We start from the raw sequence: 20,368 nt of genomic DNA on the forward strand, positions 1-20,368 counted from the left end.
AACAAAGCACACCTCAGGAGATACAAGCCCAACCACCGGCTGTGGGCGACACAGAACAGGCATCAGGGCCAGAAGAAGGGGAAGGGGCGAGGGAGAGGATGCAGAGGGCCTACCCAAGGAGAGAGGTGAAAGCCCTGGAGTGGCTTAAAGACTTTTAAACATAACACCTAGAATTAAATAAGACAGTGCCAGGTTCATGTTTAATCTGTCTGATATCTTTGGTTCAGGTTTAATATTTGCAAAAGACTAGGTGACCTACAGTTAAGGCAGTTCTGCCAGTGTGAGCATTTTGATTTAAAGCTTTATCACTACTTTGGGGAAAGGGGAGATGTAGTATGACCCTCTGGATGCCCCGTACCTGGGGCTGTATAATGTATCTGTGTGTTGTCATGGAAGCAGTTCAGTAAATATGCCAGCAGGCTAAGGACATGCAGTTGTCCGTATTAATTTGTAATGCCAATTACTACACTGTAGGCTTGACAAACAAGAAGAACTGACCCCAAACAGAAAACACAGGGATAAATGAGGGTAGGAAGGAAGATGGGAGACACCTGGAGGGGGTGGAGACAAACAGGAGATGGGTGAAACAGACCAGGGTGGGACAGAAATATATTTAAGACATACTACTTCATTATATTATGGTATGATGGCTTGGGCAGTATGTTTTGTATCTTTCCCTGTGGTCAACACCACTATCCCTGCATCAAGGGTTGTGTATCAGAAATAGCCAGAAAAGTGTGCTGCCTTGGATACTGACAGACCTATTGGATGCAGTATGTAATACATTCTTAGTATATTGTACTACTATTTAACTGGATATACAATTTCTGACATACTATAGGATGGTAGGATCCAGATTGAGATAGAGGGAACTCAAACAACCAAGACAGACCAAGATCTGACTAATCAAACCGTCTTGGTGTTTAAGAGGAAAATAATCAGACTGACAGGTTGTCTCCGTGGCAACAAACTTGGTACACGCACTTGTGTTTGAGAAAGAGAGCATGCGCGACAACTGAAAACGGCACTTTTTAATCCACGGTCTGATCATGCGCTTATTTAGATTAAAACCTAGTGTAGCCTATTAGCTTACTTATCAGTCACAGTAACTGTTAACACATATAGTTTTATTCGGTGTGTGAAAAAAACAAAGAGAAAGCAGGCGAACTGCTGGGCCAATTTATGAGCGGGCAGAGCGGCCCACCGTGAATTCTCCCAATTCTCCCGATGGCTACTCCGGGCCTGAATACTATTAATAAATGAGCAATATTTTTGGGGGTGCTATCGGGGTGCTTTGGTCTTTCTTGGGGGTGCTGAAGCACCTGCTAGCCCCTCCCTAGCGCCGCCCATGCAGGGAGGTGCAAACACTAAACATATACAAATCTTAAATTAAGTAAAGGTACAGAAGTTTAACTATTCCTAAGAACTAAACAATCTAAGAATAAAACAATTTAAATATAAAATAAAATATGTATAAGAATAAGAATAAGAATGAGCAGCATGAGTGGTCAACATAGTGCAATCAGATACTGGGTTAAATAATGAATGAATGTCAATGGGAGTCCTTGGCCTTGTTGAAGAGGCCAGTAGCAGATGGAAAGAAACTGTTCTTATGGCGTGAGGTTTTGGTCCTGATGGACCGCAGCCTTCTGCCGGAGGGGAGTAGCTGGAACAGGGAGTGACCAGGGTGGGAGGGGTCGGCCACAATCTTCCTCACTTGCCTCAGGGTCCTCGAGGTGTGCAGGTCCTCGAGGGTAGGCAGATTGCAGCCGATAACCTTCTCAGCAGTGCGGATGATACGCTGCAGTCTGCTCTTGTCCTTGGCAGTGGCAGCAGCGTACCAGATGGTGATGGAAGAGTTGAGGATGGACTCAATGATGGCTGTGTAGAAGTACACCATCATTGTCTTTGACAGGTTGAATTTCTTCAGCTGCCGTAGGAAGTACATGCTCTGTTGTGCTTTCTTGGTGAGGGAGCTGATGTTCAGTTCCCACTTGAGGTCCTGGGAGAGAATGGTGCCCAGGAAGCGGAAGGACTCCACAGTGTTGACTGGGGAGTCGCACAGGGTGATGGGGGTGAGTGGGGCTGTATTCTTCCTGAAGTCCACAACCATCTCCACTGTCTTAAGAGCATTGAGCTCTAAGTTGTTCTGGCTGCACCAGGTCACCAGGTTGTCAGCTTCCCACCTATAATCAGACTCGTCCCCGTCAGAGATGAGCCCAATGAGGGTGGTGTCGTCTGCAAACTTCAGAAGTTTGACAGACGGATGACTGGAGGTGCAACTGTTGGTGTACAGGGAGAAGAGCAGAGGGGAAAGGACGCAGCCCTGAAGAGATCCGGTGCTGATGGACCGGGAGTCAGAGACTTGTGGTCCCAGCTTAACGCACTGGTTCCTGTCAGACAGGAAGTCTGCGATCCACCTGCAGGTGGATTCGGGCACGTTCAGCTGGGAGAGCTTGTCCTGAAGCAGGGCGGGGATGATGGTGTTGAAGGCAGAGCTGAAATCCACAAACAGGATCCTGGCATAGGATGCTGGGGAGTCCAGGTGCTGTAGGGTGAAGTGGAGGGCCATGTTAAGGGCATCATCCACCGACCTGTTGGCTCTGTAGGCAAACTGCAGTGGGTCCAGGAAAGGGTTGGTGATGGATTTGAGGTGTGCCAGCACAAGGCGCTCAAAAGACTTCATAACCACAGAGGTCAGGGCGACGGGTCTGTAGTCATTGAGTCCTGTTGGCCTTGGCTTTTTGGGCACAGGGATGATGGTGGAGGACTTGAGACAAGCTGGCACATGGCATGTCTCTAGGGAGGTGTTAAAGATGTTGGTAAACACCGGAGACAGCTGGTCAGCGCAGTGCTTGAGGGTGGCAGGAGAGACAGAGTCCGGCCCAGCTGCTTTGCGGGGGTTCTGCCTCTTGAAAAGTCTGTTAACTTCACTCTCCTGAATGGAGAGAGTCGTCACTGTAGAGGGGGGGGGAGGGGGGAGGCCTCTTGGGTGGGAGGGGGTAGATCAGGACAGTCCAATTGTCTTTCAAATCTACAGTAGAACTCGTTCAGGTCGTTGGCCAGGCGGGAGTCGTTAGTGGAGTGGGGGGCTCTGGGCTTGTAGTTGGTAATCTGCCTGAGCCCTCTACAGACAAAAGCAGTCGTTAGCAGAGAACTGGCGCTTCAGTCTCTCTGAGTACCGTCGTTTAGCCTCTCTCACCGCCTTGCTAAACCTGTTTTTCGACTCCTTGAATCTGTCTCTATCCCCACTCCGAAATGCTTCCTCCTTCTCTGACCTCAACCTTCTGAGCGTTGCTGAGAACCAGGGCTTGTCGTTGTTGAAGCTCACCCTGGTGCGTGTTGGAATACAGCAGTCCTCACAGAAGCTGATGTATGATGTCACAGCCTCTGTGAGTTCATCCAAACTATTGGTAGCAGTCGTGAACATATCCCAGTCAGTTCACAACTGCTAACAATAGTCTGGATGAACTCACTTAGAACATAGATTACATCTATGATAAGCTAAAAAAAAACAACAACAAAAAAGTCCTAAATGTACAAAATAGTATACAATATACAATATACTAAACCTCTAAAACACATAATGACCTATACTAACCTAAGACAAGTGGGGTATAGTTAGAGCAATAGTGCAATATTGCTGATTGTGCAACCAGTATCTTAAAATGTGTGTAAAGTGACTAGTGAGAAATGTATCAATGTAAAGTGGCTAATGAGAAATGTCCATATCAATGTCCATTCAGAAGCCTGATGGCCCTTGGATAGAAACTTGTCCAGTCTGCGTGTGCAAGACCGAATGCTTCGGTAGCGCCTGCCAGAAGGCAACAAGGTAAAGAGACTGAAGGATGGGTGGTAACAGTCTCTTAGAATCCTGCCAGCTTTCCTGAGGCATCGTGTGTGGTAGGTGTCCCTCTCTGTGCAGCTCCCATACCTCACTGTGATGCAACCAGTCAGTATGCTCTCTATGGTGCATCTGTAGAAGTTAATGAGGATGACTGAGTCCATGCCAAACATCTTCAGTCTCTGCAAGAAGAGGAGATCTTGATCATTGCTGATGTTCACCCCTAGGAACCTGAAGCAGCTGACCTTTTCCACTCTGGATCCGTTGATGTGAAGGGGTGCATTCTCCTCTTCCTGCCGCCTCCTATAGTCCACAATCATCTCCTTGGTCTTGCTGACATTGAGAGAGAGGTTATTGCCCTGACACCATGATGACAGGGTATCAACCTCCTCTCTGTAGGCTGACTTGTCACTGTTAGAGATGAGGCCCACAATGGTTGTGTCGTCAGCAAACTTAACAAGGAGGTTGGAACTGTGCGTTGCCACACAGTTGTGAGTGAACAAGGAGAAGATGAAGAAAAACAAGTCTTCGGTAGAAGTAAAAATGAAGAATTCTGAGACAAGATATCTTTCAACAGCTCAAGGCAGCTCGACGGTTTATTCAGCAAGTCAGCTACTCGTTCATACAAAGGCAAAAAAGACAATCTCAATGCCCCAACCCTCTCATTTTATAGCCTAGATGAGAATAATTCCGCCCCGCCCTGGTTAATATTACACAAGTCCCAGAACCTTCTAGAAGGTTCTATGAACGCCTTATGTGGCTGATAAAGTTGTTGATGAACTCCTCTACTACTGAAAAAGCCAACATCTCCTTTATCACTCTTAATTCTGGCTTAGATCAGCAGAACCCATTACTATTGGTGACTTCAGTCCCTTAAGAGTAAGATCAAAGATCAGTTAACTCCACCAGCTGTTCACTGTTCTCCCACTCATTGTTGTGCAACAACAGCCTATTCTACTCTGGACACATTCTCTTCTCATCTTAAGTTTGCCAAACCACTCTCCATTTCATATTTCCTCCTGCTCTGGCTAAATCCAGTTCATTAACTGCGCAGTTTTCTTAACTACGCAGTTAACAGGCAGCCCCCAAAATCTGACCTCAAGTACCCCTCCTTGCTTTACCTTGCTCTCCCATAATCAATATTCCACCACAGAGAACAGGAGAGGCCTGAGCACAGCCCTGGGGGGTGCCTGTGTTGGTGATCAGTGTGGATGAGGTAGTCCCAGGTAGAGATGCACCGAATCCAGGATTCGGTTTCGGCGGAACCTTAGAATTGTTTTCCACCGAACCGAACCCTATGCTTGCACTACACGTGCTACACTGGTCAACATAATGACGCCGCCGTTGATTACGGGAAGGTGTTTACGTAGGTGGACTGTTCTATGATGTAGGCTGAGAGAACGTGAAAATGGAACTTGCGAGCAGAAAGTGTTGTTTGGCAGTACTTTCAGTCAAAAGAAGGTGATTCAAGTCGAGCTATATGTTCAATTTGCAATGCCTATTTGTCTTGTGGTGGCAAGGACCCTAAACAATACACAACATCTCCGCTGTTAAAACATTTTCATATGAAACATCCGAAAAAAAATTCAAGAAATCTAAAAGGCAAATATTTTGGATATTGATTGGATCTTGAGATAGGCATATGGTATTTGTCAAAATAGTCTTTCCCACTGGTCTTCCTGGCATAATGTTGCCTATTCTTTTTTTTTACAGTTAAAATAAAATAAAATGAAAAATACACTGCTGTGGACGTTGTTTAGCCTACGTCATGTGTTTACGGCATTAATGGACTGAGGATGGGGGTAGGATTCGGTATTTGGTTGAACCCAAAAAATCTGGATTCGGTGCATCCCTAGTCCCAGGTCCACAAGCTTGGAGACCAGTCTGGAGGGGATGATGGTGTTGAATGCTGAGCTGTAGACAATGAACAGCATCCTCACATATGTATTCCCTTTGTCCAGGTGAGAGCGGTGTGCATAGTCAGGGCGATGGCATTGTCTGTAGACCTGTTGGAGGGAGGCACGCTCGAAGCACTTCATGATGACAGAGGTCAGTGCTATCGGGCGATAGTCATTCATGCAGGTGACCTTGGTGTTCTTGGGCACAGGGACGATGGTGGTCCTCTTGAAGCAGGTGGGGAGTACAGACAGGCTGAGGGAGAGGTGGAAGATGTCACTGAAGACCCCTGCTAGCTGGTCAGCGCAGCACCTGATATGTTGTCTGGGCCAGGTGCCTTGCGAGGGTTGAGCTTTTTGGAGCAATGCCTCAGCTACAGTTATTGTAGGCACACCACTGGCTAGGCCCTCAGGTAACTCCACTGCAGGGGGGTCACTGTCCCTCTCAAAGTGAGCGTAGAAGGTACTCAGCTCGTCTGGCAGTAGGACAGAGAACTGGGTCTCACTGTAGCCTCTCCCTTTGTAGTCTGTAATAGCTCCACAGTCCACTCCACATGCGCCTGGGGTCAGAGCCATGGTAGCTGGACTCCACCTTGGTCCTGTAAGCCCTTTTCACTGCTTTGATCGCCTTCAGAAGGTCGTATCTGGCCTTCTTGTACTGATCAGGGTCCCCAGAGTTAAAGGCGACAGACCGGGCCTCTCAGGTTGGCCTGGACCACGGCATCAACCCAGGGCTTCTGATTTTTATTTTAATTTATTTGTTTATTTGTCAGGGAAAATGCAGCGCACATTATTACATACATCAATAACAATATGTTGTAGATGTGCTGCGTAAAAGGTTTCTAGCCAATAGGCTAATTTGCAACCCCAGTCCCTGGTCTTTCTAAAAAGTTAATCAAAATATAATTGACTACATAGTGTGAGTTACACAATCATGCAGCAGATGCAATATATTAGTACATAATGAGGCTGCCTCAAGGTGCACATTCTCCAGACCATTGATAATCTCATACAGTTCATCCAAAGCAGCAGCCTTATCTGCTTGGGGGGGTGTAGACTGCACTTATGACCACCGCAGTGAACTCCCGAGGTAGAAGGAAGCGTCTGATTTTACAGTTAATAGCTGTGGGACAGGAGAGCAGTGAGATGCTAGTACCGCTACATCCGTGGCCCATAGAAAGTTAACCTGAACGTTAGCGAGTAGGATGGTTGGAAAAGCAGGTTAGAAGCTACGTTTCCGAGTTCGGACGAGGACTCCAGCACGTCGGCCTTGTTTCTTCTTCCTCCGTCTCGCAGGTAAACAGAGCGGCGGAACAACAAAGAGCCCGCTGCATTCCGAGCTCGAACTCCAGAAAGTGGAATTAAAGTTTGTAAAATAATCCTTGCTAAGTGACAACCTAATATCCAGAAGTGTTTGCTGGTCGTACTGAATGCAAAATACAAAATCGACAAAACAACTTACAAACATTAACAAGACAAACAAAATGTTAGGTAATAATAGCGTAGCTCTCGTCAGTGTGGCCATACTGCAGGTGCACCGGAACACATTCATATATAGTTTATATACAGTTTTATATAGTACCTAACATCTGGTCATTTCTATACAACAATCAGGACACGTCCGTCAAACACAATTTAGTGACAGCTGAAACAACAGCCTCAGAACCTGATGTCCCAGAGCTCCTTCCCCCAGGTGATGAGGATTCTCCTGCAACAAGTCAGGGTGTCATAAAACATAAAAATGACCCAAAAATCACCCAGACTTCATGTCTCCAGATGACCCCCCTGGTCAAACTAATCTCCATTGTATCAACAATCTTAGAAAGCAGGCCATATAATATGATACACCAATCCTCCAGGGTTTACTGTCCCACAGTGGTCAGTCTTCGGTCAAACAGACATACCTCTAAATCCTTCATCCCCTCTCTTGACCTAACTGGTCTCAGAACATTCCAACAATAAACAAAGGAGCTTACAGTTTAACCACTATAAAAACATTAATTGTACATACATAAGCCCAAAATGTATTTACCAAGGTGAAACTCTCAGGAATACTCAGTTAAAACATTTAAGAAAGCCTGGGAGGAGCCATTCAGTGAGAGTTCCACTTCTCCAGAGGTGGTTAGTGACGAAGAGAGGTGCAGACCACAAGCAAAGCATAATCTTGCATCAAGAAGAAATGAAAATAAAAGGTGCAAATGGATGTTAAACACAGATAAGTTCCAACTCAGTGCTCTTGATGTAACCCTAAACACCTAGACAGTGCCAGCCTCCCTGATTGCAATGGGGGAACCAGACTTTTATATATGGGGTGGCCAAGGGGTGGCCAGGGCTACTTCAGGGGGTCCACAGACCAAGACTGAAAATGTGTGTGTAACCTTAGCCTGGCATCTAAGCAGTATAAATTATTCATATGATTGCTGATGAGAAATAGAAATTAAAATTCCCTTAAGCCTGAGTTCTTCAGTGTGGCCTAGAATGGTCCACTAGGGTTACTTTAATCAAATTCTACATTTACTATGAATAGACTGTGTCTCTACATCTGAATTGCAACTCATTTCTTTCTTACACACACTGTACTGTACTCACAAACTGGAGAGACTTTGGTCACTCTGTTTTCATGAATATATAATCTGGGTCTAACCAGGTTAGAGGTTAGATCCTTTGATGAATCTTTTACATTAAAACATAACTATTAGTGTATACTCACACAAAAAATGCCACAGCCATCAAAACAAGAACATGAATCAAGAACCAACATTTTAAAGTGAGGCTTAATCGGAAAAAATCTTTGTGTAGTGTAAAGGTGGAAATTCAAGTGGCACTGTGTAGATCTGAGTAGTCAAGAGATGTGGTTTTAATACAATTTATTTAGATTATACAATTACGTAATATTAAACAAAGCTTTGCTGATCAGTCATTACAAAGGAGGTGCTAGCCACAGGTCGTTCGCAAGAGTGATGAAGAACAATCATAAAGCTTGTGCTTTTATACACTTAAAACAGATGCCCTAATAAATGATCAATTCATCAATGCAGTGGTCTCTGTGATTGGCTAACACTGGTCAGTGACAGTTAAGACAATATAACCCCCCAGGTCAAGTGACCAAAGTCTTTTGATGTCACGGCTCTTTCTCTAAATGGGGACAGTAAGGATACCCTTAATGAAACACAAACAGGACACAGGACACAATCTCCTCGGCCAAAAGGTCAGAGCTGCTAGATCAACTGATCCATCTACCCTTCTCCCTTTAGGCCACAGAACTCAAACATCCCCCAACCTCCGTGCCCCTAGCTTCTCAATCAGGCATCATAAACCAACACCATAAATACCTTAAGACCAACTGCAACATCCATTTGTTTAAACACAACCTCAGTCTATTAAAAATACACTCTTAGTAACTATATCAAAAAATGCCATCACAGTAGGCTTACATGTGTGGCCTACAAACACAAGCTAAACCTGGCATGTGACTGACTGCCTAGTATGCTCTGACCTGGTGCCTCGGGGGGGGGAGCTGCTCTGAGGTCTTGGGGTGGTGCAAGGACTGGGGTCTATTTCCACCTGATCCTGTTTACTCAGCTTTTTGAAGAAGTCTGCTATCTCATCCCTTCTTTTAATGTTTGAAGTGAACCCTAAGCAAAAATAACATGTAGGCCTACACATACAATTACCCACATTTGAGTCCAATCTCAATCTTAAACATATCCCCATTATTATCTTCAATCAACTACCAGGCTTTAAGTTACTAGATCATGGCCTACTCTGAAATACGCTTCAAACAGGCATTATACAATAGCAAACAGGGTAGCTATCTGACTGCAGTGTTAATCTTTTGTAACGTTAAAAGATTGATAAGGCATCTCATCACAGAATCTTAGCAGTTAAAGTACAAAAAAGGTGTAGCGACCCACACAGAAAGACGTGTGTTATATGTTAGGCTGTTAGTTGGTTGTTTACCAGTAGTGTTCGCGGGGTCCGACATGCCAATCAACCTGCGGTCTGCCAATCACGGGAATGCCCAGAATGTTCGGATGCCGTGCATCCTGGTGGTTAGTGTCAAGAATGTTAATCTATCAAGCATTGCACAGTCAGTCGGTGAACAAGTTTAAGAAAGCTTTATTGCTTGCGGCCGGCCCACAAGGAGACAAAAACATCACACGCCATTGTGCTACAAAGTTTGTCTGGTTCACAAGTCTTCAGGTAAGACCATTTATTGGTGAGAAGTCTCTGCCCCTGCATATCAGCTGTCAATATGATCGATCCCAGAGACAGAGTGCGCGTGCAGGTGGAAACTTACAGAGTTCTCCGACCCTAGGCTTGACCATATGATTCACTCAACACAGATAAGGTTTATTGCACCTCTAGTATGATAATGGTCAACCTAGGTCAGTTTGTTTACGTAAGCCTAGTGTCATCTATAGGTCATGTGGGGAGAGGGCTCTCTACTGACAAAAGAATGCTAGCACCAGTATTTTCAGAATATAACCTTACATTCTAAATTTCTCCGACAGTTAGCGAAGGCATAGACATATATACATGTATTATATATCTATGGGCGAAGGGGCATGGAGGGGGGTTGGGCAGGGGGATGGAGCATTTGAAGTTAAGACCAGGTTTAGCGTCTGTTCTTTCTGTTACGTCTGGGTTTCACAAGAGACGGTCACTATTGTTTTGTGGCCTACCTTTCTTTTCTTTAGCGTGGGCTAGGGCCAAACAGCTGTTTGCCTTACTAGTAGCCTGTGTACCATGTGGTTAATAAACGTCAATTTGTCAGATTCATCTGACGAATGCCTGGACGATTGTTCCTTTCTGACCTAGTCAGGTCATTACAATAGATTTCAAATGGCTAAATGATACTGTTGTTGTTTTAAAAGTGTGCTATATAAAGGAAAATGAAAAAAACGAAATTGAATCAACTACACCACAGTATGACAACTGCGCTGCGCTGTTAGCTATAAGTGCTAAGTGCTAAACAAAAACAGAGACACTTCTCTTATCTGAATCTGTTATGGAACCAAATTGCCAATATGCATCTTTTTCTATGGCTCTGCGGCCCAGCAACTCAACTTTCATAACATTTTGTTTAGGAAGCCTCAACCCCAATGCTAAACCTTAAAGATCCTGTAAAGTGGAATTCAAAACGAGTTTCAAGTTCACCACACCACAGAATAATGTGTTATTAGAGGGCTTAACACACACCCATAGATTTCCCCCTCAACCAACCTAAACCCTCAAGAAAGACAAGGAAAAACTCTCAGGAAAACTCATAGTTAAAACATTTAAGAAAGCTTGGGAGGAACAATTAAGTGAGAGTTCCACTTCTCCAGAGGTGGTCGGTGACAAAGAGAGGTGGAGACCATAAGCAAAGCATAATAATGCATCAAGAGTAGAGATGGAAATAAAATGTGCAAAGGGATGTTGAACACAGATAATCAGAGTTTCAACTCAGTGCTCTTGATGTAACCCTAAACACCTAGACAGTGCCAGCCTCCCTGATTGAAACATGAAGTCTGTTCCAGAGTAGAAGCTCTATATGAGAACACCTTGTCCCCCTGTTGTTTTCAGCTTGCAACAGTAACTCACCACAACACCCATAGGAAATGATCAGACTGATATTCTTTATTTCTACCTCTAGAAGATAGTAGTGTTTGTAATCCATATCATGATAACCTTCTACAGGTTGTCAGGCTGTCACATCACAGAGGAAGGCTGTGCTTCTCTGAGCTCAGTTCTGAAGTCAACCTCCTTCCTGAGACAACTGGAGCTAAGTAACAATGATCTGAAGGATGCCGGCATGAAGCTGCTCTCTGCTGGACTGGGGAACCCACTCTGCAAGCTGGAGACATTGAGGTCTGTATTTATGTTCTACATGAGACAATAGTAAAGTTATAATCCGTAATGTATTTGTATGGTTGATTTAGACAACAGAGTTGCACTCATGGCTTCATCAAAGAGAGAACTGGAAAGACTATCATCTGCAGCACCTTTATGGACTCTGTAATCTAGATCAGTAGCACACATAATATCACTCTCCCATTGTGGACGTGTGTGACTTTGTGGTTGTTGTGATGTTAATTCTTTTTTCATTTTACGAATGTTGGGGTCACTAGGAAAAGTAAGACATTTGAAGTTGGAAAAAAAAACTATTTGGGAGTTTTCTCTGCTGTTAAATATAATAGCCATAGTCATGTTTGACCCTTATGACAAAACAAGGTGTAGAGTATTTTACCAACTCCTACATTAGGCCAATGAGGTTGGACCAGGGAAGCACTTGCTAGGACGCGTGTTCTGCGTGCCAATGATCGATGTCCACAACCTGTCTGCATTTCTGTGCTGTGACCCATTTATTTTCCTGACGGCCTGCTCACCGTAGCACCAGCAATACAGTCCATTTCATTTCATTTCTGGATTAGTTCCATTCATTTTCTTTTGCACACAAATCAAACAATGACACACAGACATGACACGGTGAAAAGCTGAATGCTTTTCCACCTAGCCACACACCTGTGTATCCCTGGCTGTTAATTACCTATATTCCTTCCCAAAGGCAATGCTCCACCCAGTGCTCAAACATAAAACTGCAGATTAATTACATTTAGTCATTTAGCAGACGCTCTTATCCAGAGCGACTTACAGTAAGTACAGGGACATTCTCCCCGAGGCAAGTAGGGTGAAGTGCCTTGCCCAAGGACACAACGTCATTTGGCACGGCCAGGAATCGAACCAACAACCTTCTGATTAATAGCCCAACTCCCTAACCGCTCAGCCATCTGACCTCCTAATTAGCATCACCAACACAGAGGTTAAGATATACTATTCCTCATATTATTGTACATTTACCTGGACAGGGAGTTATGCATCTGGCAGCTTTTGTGTTGTTGTTAAAATGTTCAAAGTCTTCAATCAATCTTCAAAATTCAAAAAACGGCACTGGAACTCGGCAAAGTTTGATGCAAAGGGTTTATTGGTCTTCAAAATGACAACAATTCCAATAAATGTGAGCAGGTTCCGGAACCCAACTGATCTTCACCCCCCAGGCATGCAATTACATACTGCTCACCTATTTTCATGTGTTATTTTACTATTGATAGTTACAGATGGTCTTCGATCTTACGCATAACACAATTGGTCACCTGTTCTGGGGGTTTCAGATTTCACTCGCACCTTAGCTTTGGTGCATTTGACCTTGCTTAAATTTGGAGATGTACATTTCGCTGCTGGGTGACATTAATAAATAACAACACCTATAGGAAACGATCAGACTGATATTCTTTATTTCTACCTCTAGAAGATAGTAGTGTCTGTAATCAATATCATGATTACCTTCTACAGGCTGTCAGGCTGTCACATCACAGAGGAAGGCTGTGCTTCTCTGAGCTCAACTCTGAAGTCAACCTCCTTCCTGAGACATCTGGAGCTAAGTAACAATGATCTGAAGGATGCCGGCATAAAGCTGCTCTCTGCTGGACTGGGGAATCCACTCTGCAAGCTGGAGACACTGAGGTCTGTATTCATGTTCAACATGACACAACTAAAGTTGTAATCTCACACCACGCACTGAACCACACATTGGTCGTATGTTTGTGGTCTATTAAAGGTACAAGGGGGCCGGCCAATGAATAGTCAGGGCAGTCAAGGGTCATAATCCACAAGGCAGAGTCATTCAGGTACAGGGCAGCAGGCAGGTTCAGAGTGAGGCCAGGCAGGAGGTCAGGACCAGGTGACAGTGTTGTGGTCAAGACCACCTAAACCGAAACCAAGTCATGACCAAAACCAGAGTGTATCAAGACCGAGACTTTGAGGGGTCGAAACCGGGTCAAGACTAAGACCAAGACTGGGCGATAACGAGTCAAGTCCAAGACCAAGGCAGGGTGAGACCGGGTCAAGACCAGACCACTCAAAACACACAAGCAGTATGTAACACTTATAAAAGTATCTGATGGAACTTCTTAAAGATAGATCTAAAGTCTCAACTATTCAGCCTAGGTTCTACCACAGAGCCTTAAAATGTGAATAATGATGACTCAACAAGGTTCGACTTTAGTTTATGAAAGCATGTATTGTTCCTTGTTTCCCCTTTAAAGAAAAGAAAATAACCTTAATTAAACCAAGGATGTTGAGTAATGTATCACTCAATTACAATTTACATGTACAGTTACTGTGAACAAGGATACTGGCCACATATCCTGTCCGCAGACAAATACATTAGCTGTTCTTACCAAATGGAAATAAACAAAATAAATCTAGATGTCACAAAAACACAATACTTCAATTCACAAAGAACACAACAATGACTAGACTATGACAATCATTGTCATTTAACTTCACATGAGTGATGTTAAAGGTCAAGTGCTCATCATTACATTTCTAAAACGTGATTGGCTTATTCTAAATACTTGTTTAGTTACAAATGAAATATTTTGCTATAATCAACCTTTAGAATTAACCATTCAAAATAACAAATAATTTGTAACCTGGGGGAGTCAGGTGGCTGAGCGGTGAGGGAATCGGGCTAGTAATCCAAAGGTTGCCAGTTCGATTCCCGGTCATGCCAACTGACGTTGTGTCCTTGGGCAAGGCACTTCACCCTACTTGCCTTGGGGGAATGTCCCTGTACTTACTGTAAGTCGCTCTGGATAAGAGCGTCTGCTAAATGTAAATGTAACCTGGTCCTTTTTTACTGGGTTACAAGTAGGGTTTGACTAGGTAAAAAGTTACATTTGATCTGTAACTGTGTATTTGAACAAAAAATGTGCACTCTTAAAGTAGTGCAGTGTCCTTGGCCAGGCAATGCAGCTTTTTAAATAATATTGTAATATTTTTTATTTTCTTAGAGGCACATCAGTACTCGGTCTCTGCTTTCACATCTCTCTCTGAAGGAAGGAAGGAGCGCGGTACCACAGCGTTTAACTTACGTAACATTAAGTTGTGAGACAGCTGAGCTGACATGAGTTAACGTTGATGTGACATAACTTTATATTCATAATTTGCTACATAGCTTTATGTGGCCTGGCTCGTTATCACAAACAAAATCTGGCAAGCAACTGAAACTAACGCCCTGAAACATACAGCATGTTACATAGCTAATATTTCCTAAATCTCTTTGTGTAATGGGGGAAGAGATTTCTGAAGAGTTTTGGTACAGAGGCAGATTGCAAACGTTTTTTTATGTTTTCTTTCTAAATGCCGGTAAAGGTTTTATGTAGGCCTAGTCCCAGCCTCATCAGTGAGTGTCTCATAATTACACAACACGTGTTTTCTTTTGGACGTTATTGTAAACTCTTTGTGGTTCAGGTAACCAAATGTAATTATAGCTGATTTGGCCAACATCTGCAGACAGCCACTAAATCGCCTATCTTCCTCATTCACTTTTGGGGTGCAAGGAGGGGTGATGGGTAATTTCAAATTAGAAAGGAGTTAAATTATTGGTTGCATTTAAAGCGTGATGTTTTACATCCAATAACATTTATGATATTAACAAATAAATTAAACAATGCACAGGCAATTTAGTGATATTACCCCAGTTGTGACACCGGTCTCGAGTACTACAACACTGCCAGGGGAACTAAAAGAGGTTGAAAAGACTAAAGGAGGTAGAGAAAAACATGCTGGTACAAAATCAGTGCTGGAGCCATAGAACCCCGGGAAAATCAGAGCTATCACAGACATGCCCATCCCACAGAATACAGCAGATGTTAGCCGTTTCTTGGGAATGGTCACATACATTGCAAAGTTTATCCCTAAATTTTCAGACACCACCAAACCGCTCAGAGACTTGCTATCAAAGAACAATGAGTGGTCTTGGGGCCACATGCAACAGACATCATTTGAAAACCTCAAAAAGGAGCTGGCATCACAGAGAGTGTTGGCTCAGTACAGACCACTAGCCAAAACAAAAGTGTCTGCAGACGCATCATCCTTTGGCCTGGGTGTTGTCCTTATGCAGAGACACATGGAGTGGCGTCCAATCGCATACATTTCTCGAAGTCTCTCTGAAACAGAGCAACGTTATGCCCAGTTTGAAAAGGAGGCGTTAGCCGTCACCTGGGCATGTGAAAGGTTGAGTACATACCTCATAGGCTTATCATTCACGATAGAGACAGACCATAAACCACTACTGGCCCTGTTGAGGACAAAAGCATTGGATGATTTACCTCCCAGAGTGCAGAGATTCCGCCTCAGACTGCTGAGGTTCACATACAAGATAACTTACGTGCCAGGGAAGGCGCTCATCACAGCTGATGCACTCTCCAGGGCTCCTGTGAGACGCCCACTGACCGAAGAAGAGGCACAGCTAGAAGGGGAAGTGCAGATATTTATCAATATGACACGTGAAAACTTACCTGCATCCCAGGGTAAACTTCAACAGATAGCAGAGCACCAACAGCAGGATTCCATCTGCAGCCAGCTGATGTCACAGTGCAAGAGAGGGTGGCCACGGCAAGAAGAGCTGCCCCAGCAACTGAAGCCCTATTGGGTCCACCACAGTGAGCTACACATGAATGGTGACCTTCTGATGGAAGGCCAGCGGATTTTTATACCAGAGACATTACAGAAGGAAATGCTGGCCAGACTACATGAGGGACATATGGGGACAACCAAATGCAGACTGAGGGCCCAACAGTCAGTTTGATGGCGGGGACTGGGCGTGCAAATCACAAGAGTGGTGGCCCAGTGTGAGGTATGTGCTAAAAATCAACCACTTCACCCAGAACCAATGATACCCTTAGAGCTGCCACAGCGGCCCTGGCAGAAAGTAGGAGCTTATATTTTTTACTGGGAAAATGACTCTTATTGGGTGTGCTTTGCCTTCGGCAAGGGCACAACCTTTGTTCTCTCACATATATATTATTATTCTTTTTATTCTTTTTGCCCCCCTAAAATTCAGTCAATATTTGGCCTACATAGACAACCTAGGTGTCAAAAGTTTCGTCTTGGTAGCGATTGAGTTGCTTCTATTGGGATTTACGTTCCGTTGCATGGTTTAAGTGGAAATTAAGTTTTTGTGGTGAAAAGTGAAGCTAACGGTGGCTAACTTGCTAGGCACAGTCAATGACGCTACTTACGTCACTAACGTCACGAAAACTCGCATGACTACCTCTAGCAGAACATTAGTTTAGCAGCTCGTTAACTTCTGGGAGATAGCTAAGCTAACTGCTTTACTGCAAGGCAGCTGCAGAAACGCCACAAGCAAAGAGGCCAGGGTGATAAGTATTTACTAATTTTACATTGTGATATGACACACAATTGTGACGTGTAATGTACAATATAAGCTGATTTTATTAAGGAAATACATCTACTTTCGGAAACAGTAGTCTACTATGTCACTGAAGTATTAGCATCATGACATTAGCCTCTGTTGCCCGGGCAACACATACTACAGTGGTCTATGATGCATCTGTTTTCAATCGTTAAAATAAACATTCCTCACAAATACATTTTCGTTGTAGGATTTATTATGACATTACATTACAAGTAAACGATTTGTGGGTGAAATTATAATTACCTGTGGTTTCAAACCAGTGTTGCTCACTGCAACGCTGTAGCCTACCCGAGACACTACAAAAACATCTACACAGCTGTAGGAAGTCAAACGGCGACAGAACATGTTCGGCACTCCCCTTACTTAAACCAAACGTCTATCTAACTACTAACCTTAACTTCATTGCCACAGCCTAAACTTTGTCAATCTGTTCATGAAAATAATTAATTTCAGCCTAAACCGTACAACGGAACGTTAAATCCAATTCAACCAACGCAATCGCTACCAAGACGAACGAACACAGGAGTAGTCTAGTACTGTACCGTAGTACCGGGGCAGCTTCTCCACACAGGGCTATATCGCACTTGGCGTTGTTACTGACAATGATCGCTACCACTGAGCTTTTGATGAAAGCGATTTTCTACTAAAGAAATGTCAAGCTTATTTACGTTTTTGGGGGCATATTTTCAGTTAGCAGATGGTACTGTATGAATCGCGATTCCATCTTCTACTGCCGGTAACGTCGTAGAATAATCTTCAAAGGGGGTTCTTTATTCATGAATGAATGCAATATGAGTAGACTAAATTCCTTAAAATATCACGAGAAGGGAAAAACTTAAAAGGACGTTTAAGTCATAGAGATTAGGTCAATTTTTACATCGGTCTGCCAAATGTATTCGTTTTGATTCAACGATGAGGCTGCCTCTTGCAGGGGAAATGAGAAGACATCTATTTCATTCTACACTTCACTCGTATTTTCAGTTGTAAATGAGCAGCAAAAAAAAAAGCTTTTAAATCTATGTAATCTTTATAAATAATAAGTATGCATTTTTATATAAAATATACAGAAATATCAGTTGTAAAAATGTCATTCAAAAACGGACCCCTGTGCAACCGACGCAAGCAAGCACACCCTACAATTTCCCCAGAAATTGTAGACTCTCTAGTTGTTAGTAGACTACTACTCTCGATACATTGAAGTAATAAAACCCCCAATAACCACATCAGCAGGAGTTATCAATGGCTTTAAATCAATGTTTGCTAGACGTGGGGTTCCGGAAGTACTGATAACTGATAATGGCCCCTCAGTTTTCTTCAGGCTCTTTCTCCTCATTTGCAAAGGACTATGACTTCAGACATGTGACCAGCAGCCCATACTTTTCACAGAGCAATGGAGAGGCAGAGAGAGCTGTGAAAACCGTCAAGGGCCTATTGAGGAAAAATGCTGACCCATACAGGGCCCTGTTGGCTTACAAAGTCACACCGCTGCATCAGGGACCATCGCCAGCAGAACTCCTGATGAGCAGGAGACTGCGCTCACCATTGCCAGTCTCACCTGTTCAACTCAAACCTCAATGGCCAAACAGGAAGGCCTTTGCAGACAAGGACAAACAGCTGAAACACACACAGACAGTTAACTTTAACCATAGACACAGAGCTACTGTGAGACCAGGGGCCCTCTTTTAACGATCTGAAATGCAAGTATCAAAACGCAAAGCCAAGTAACTTTGTGGGTGGGACTCTGGCACTGTTGCTATTATACCGGCAGGATAAATGACTTTGCGCCTGGCGCAAATCTAAAATGGGTTGGTCTGAAGTAGCTACATTACTAATGGGTGTGGTTTGGGCGTAACGTGCAATAAACCAATCAGAGCATTATCTGTCAGGGGTTAATCAGAAGGTTGCTGGTTCGATTCCCGGCCGTGCTAAATTATGTTGTGTCCTTGGGCAAGGCACTTCACCCTACTTGCCTCGGGGAGAATGTCCCTGTACTTACTGTAAGTCGCTCTGGATATGAGCGTCTGCTAAATGACTAAATGTAAATGTAATCTCCCAAGAACATGCGCGCTTGTTCCATGACGGATTGCTATTATAACGGCGGATTTGCTAGGCGCACGCCAGGAGCGGTTCACAGCCGAGGAGGCCGACGTTTTCGTCAGGTCCGTAAAAGATAGATGATAAGATGTAAATTCTGTAGAAGGCAGGCCGGAAAGAGTCACGACAATTATAAAGAGGGTTGACTCGGTTTTATTAGCTCGACGTCGGATTATGCCACCAATCCACAACAGAGTGGCTAGCATGAGTGAGAACTCTGTCTCTCCGTTGTGCTTAAATACATGAGTTGGACAGTACATATATAGAATGCACAGAATCGCTTCCTTAACGGGTCTTCAGTGGTCAGTACACTGATACACTAGAACGTTCAGCAGGTGAAGTGGTCGTTTAATTCACATAAGCCTTATTTGTACATGATTTTCCTCACCGTCTCCCCTCAGTCTGGCCTGCATGCTATATTCTGCTCAGAGGGAGCCTTGCTGTATGACCTCTTGACCTTACAGAGACACACGCCGTACGTGTACCCAGAAACTCTGCCTTACAGTTCCTTCCTCTTTCTATATTTGTAAATCAATTTTAAGTGATTTGCATCCTGCGAAACCTCTCTACAAATGTCTAATAAGCCTGCACCCTGTAAATCAATATGGAATCAAGTTGAATTCGCCTCACAATTATCAATGATGCACGAGTTATCAGCCATCTGTAACCTATACTCGCATAACCAAAATCCCACTCCACACTTGACAAAGAGTAAAAGATCATGCGGCTAATCTACACTTCACACTTAGACAATCACTTGGTCAAAACTCCTTTCCGGTTAAGGATAAAATCACCAAATGTCATCTAGTGTGACAACTAATTCACAACACACACATGCTAAATATACATAACTCTCAACAAAATTACTACATCAACCCTAACTATTATTCCTTAATACAACCCTACGACTAGGAAGGCTGTAAACTTTTTTTAATTAACATCAACATCACACGCAAACAAGTTCCAAGAAAGAGAATGTCTTCTATTCGTGGTTTAGCCGAACTCAAATTCCTCTCCTAGGCAGGACCTTTGTCACGGCGTGAGGTGGGGTTGGACCCAAATGCAGGGGAGTCGGCAGGCATGGCAGAAACAAGGGTTTTATTCACAAAAACGGGAACAGATAGGGTACTCACACAGACAGGTATGGTAAGGACAAGACAAAGACTGGACACAAAACAGGAACCTAAATACACACCCAAACGACACACAGGTGGACACAGACGCTAACGAGACAGGTGAAGACAATGACAGGGAAACACTAGGGCAGGG

The 20,368-nt window shown here is 43.8% G+C and overlaps 1 protein-coding gene across 1 annotated transcript in view; it reads left to right on the top strand.

The window, feature by feature from the left end:
• The window catches only part of LOC134039097 (NACHT, LRR and PYD domains-containing protein 3-like), a 66,392-nt gene that overhangs the window by 8,067 nt on the left and 37,957 nt on the right, over positions 1 to 20,368 (top strand). The window contains exon 6 of the mRNA XM_062484845.1: positions 13,075 to 13,245. Coding sequence (XP_062340829.1) covers positions 13,075 to 13,245 — 171 coding nt within the window. The remainder of the gene's footprint in view (positions 1 to 13,074; positions 13,246 to 20,368) is intronic.

This window comes from Osmerus eperlanus, chromosome 18 (genome assembly GCF_963692335.1).
Source record: "Osmerus eperlanus chromosome 18, fOsmEpe2.1, whole genome shotgun sequence".
Lineage (NCBI taxonomy): Eukaryota > Metazoa > Chordata > Actinopteri > Osmeriformes > Osmeridae > Osmerus > Osmerus eperlanus.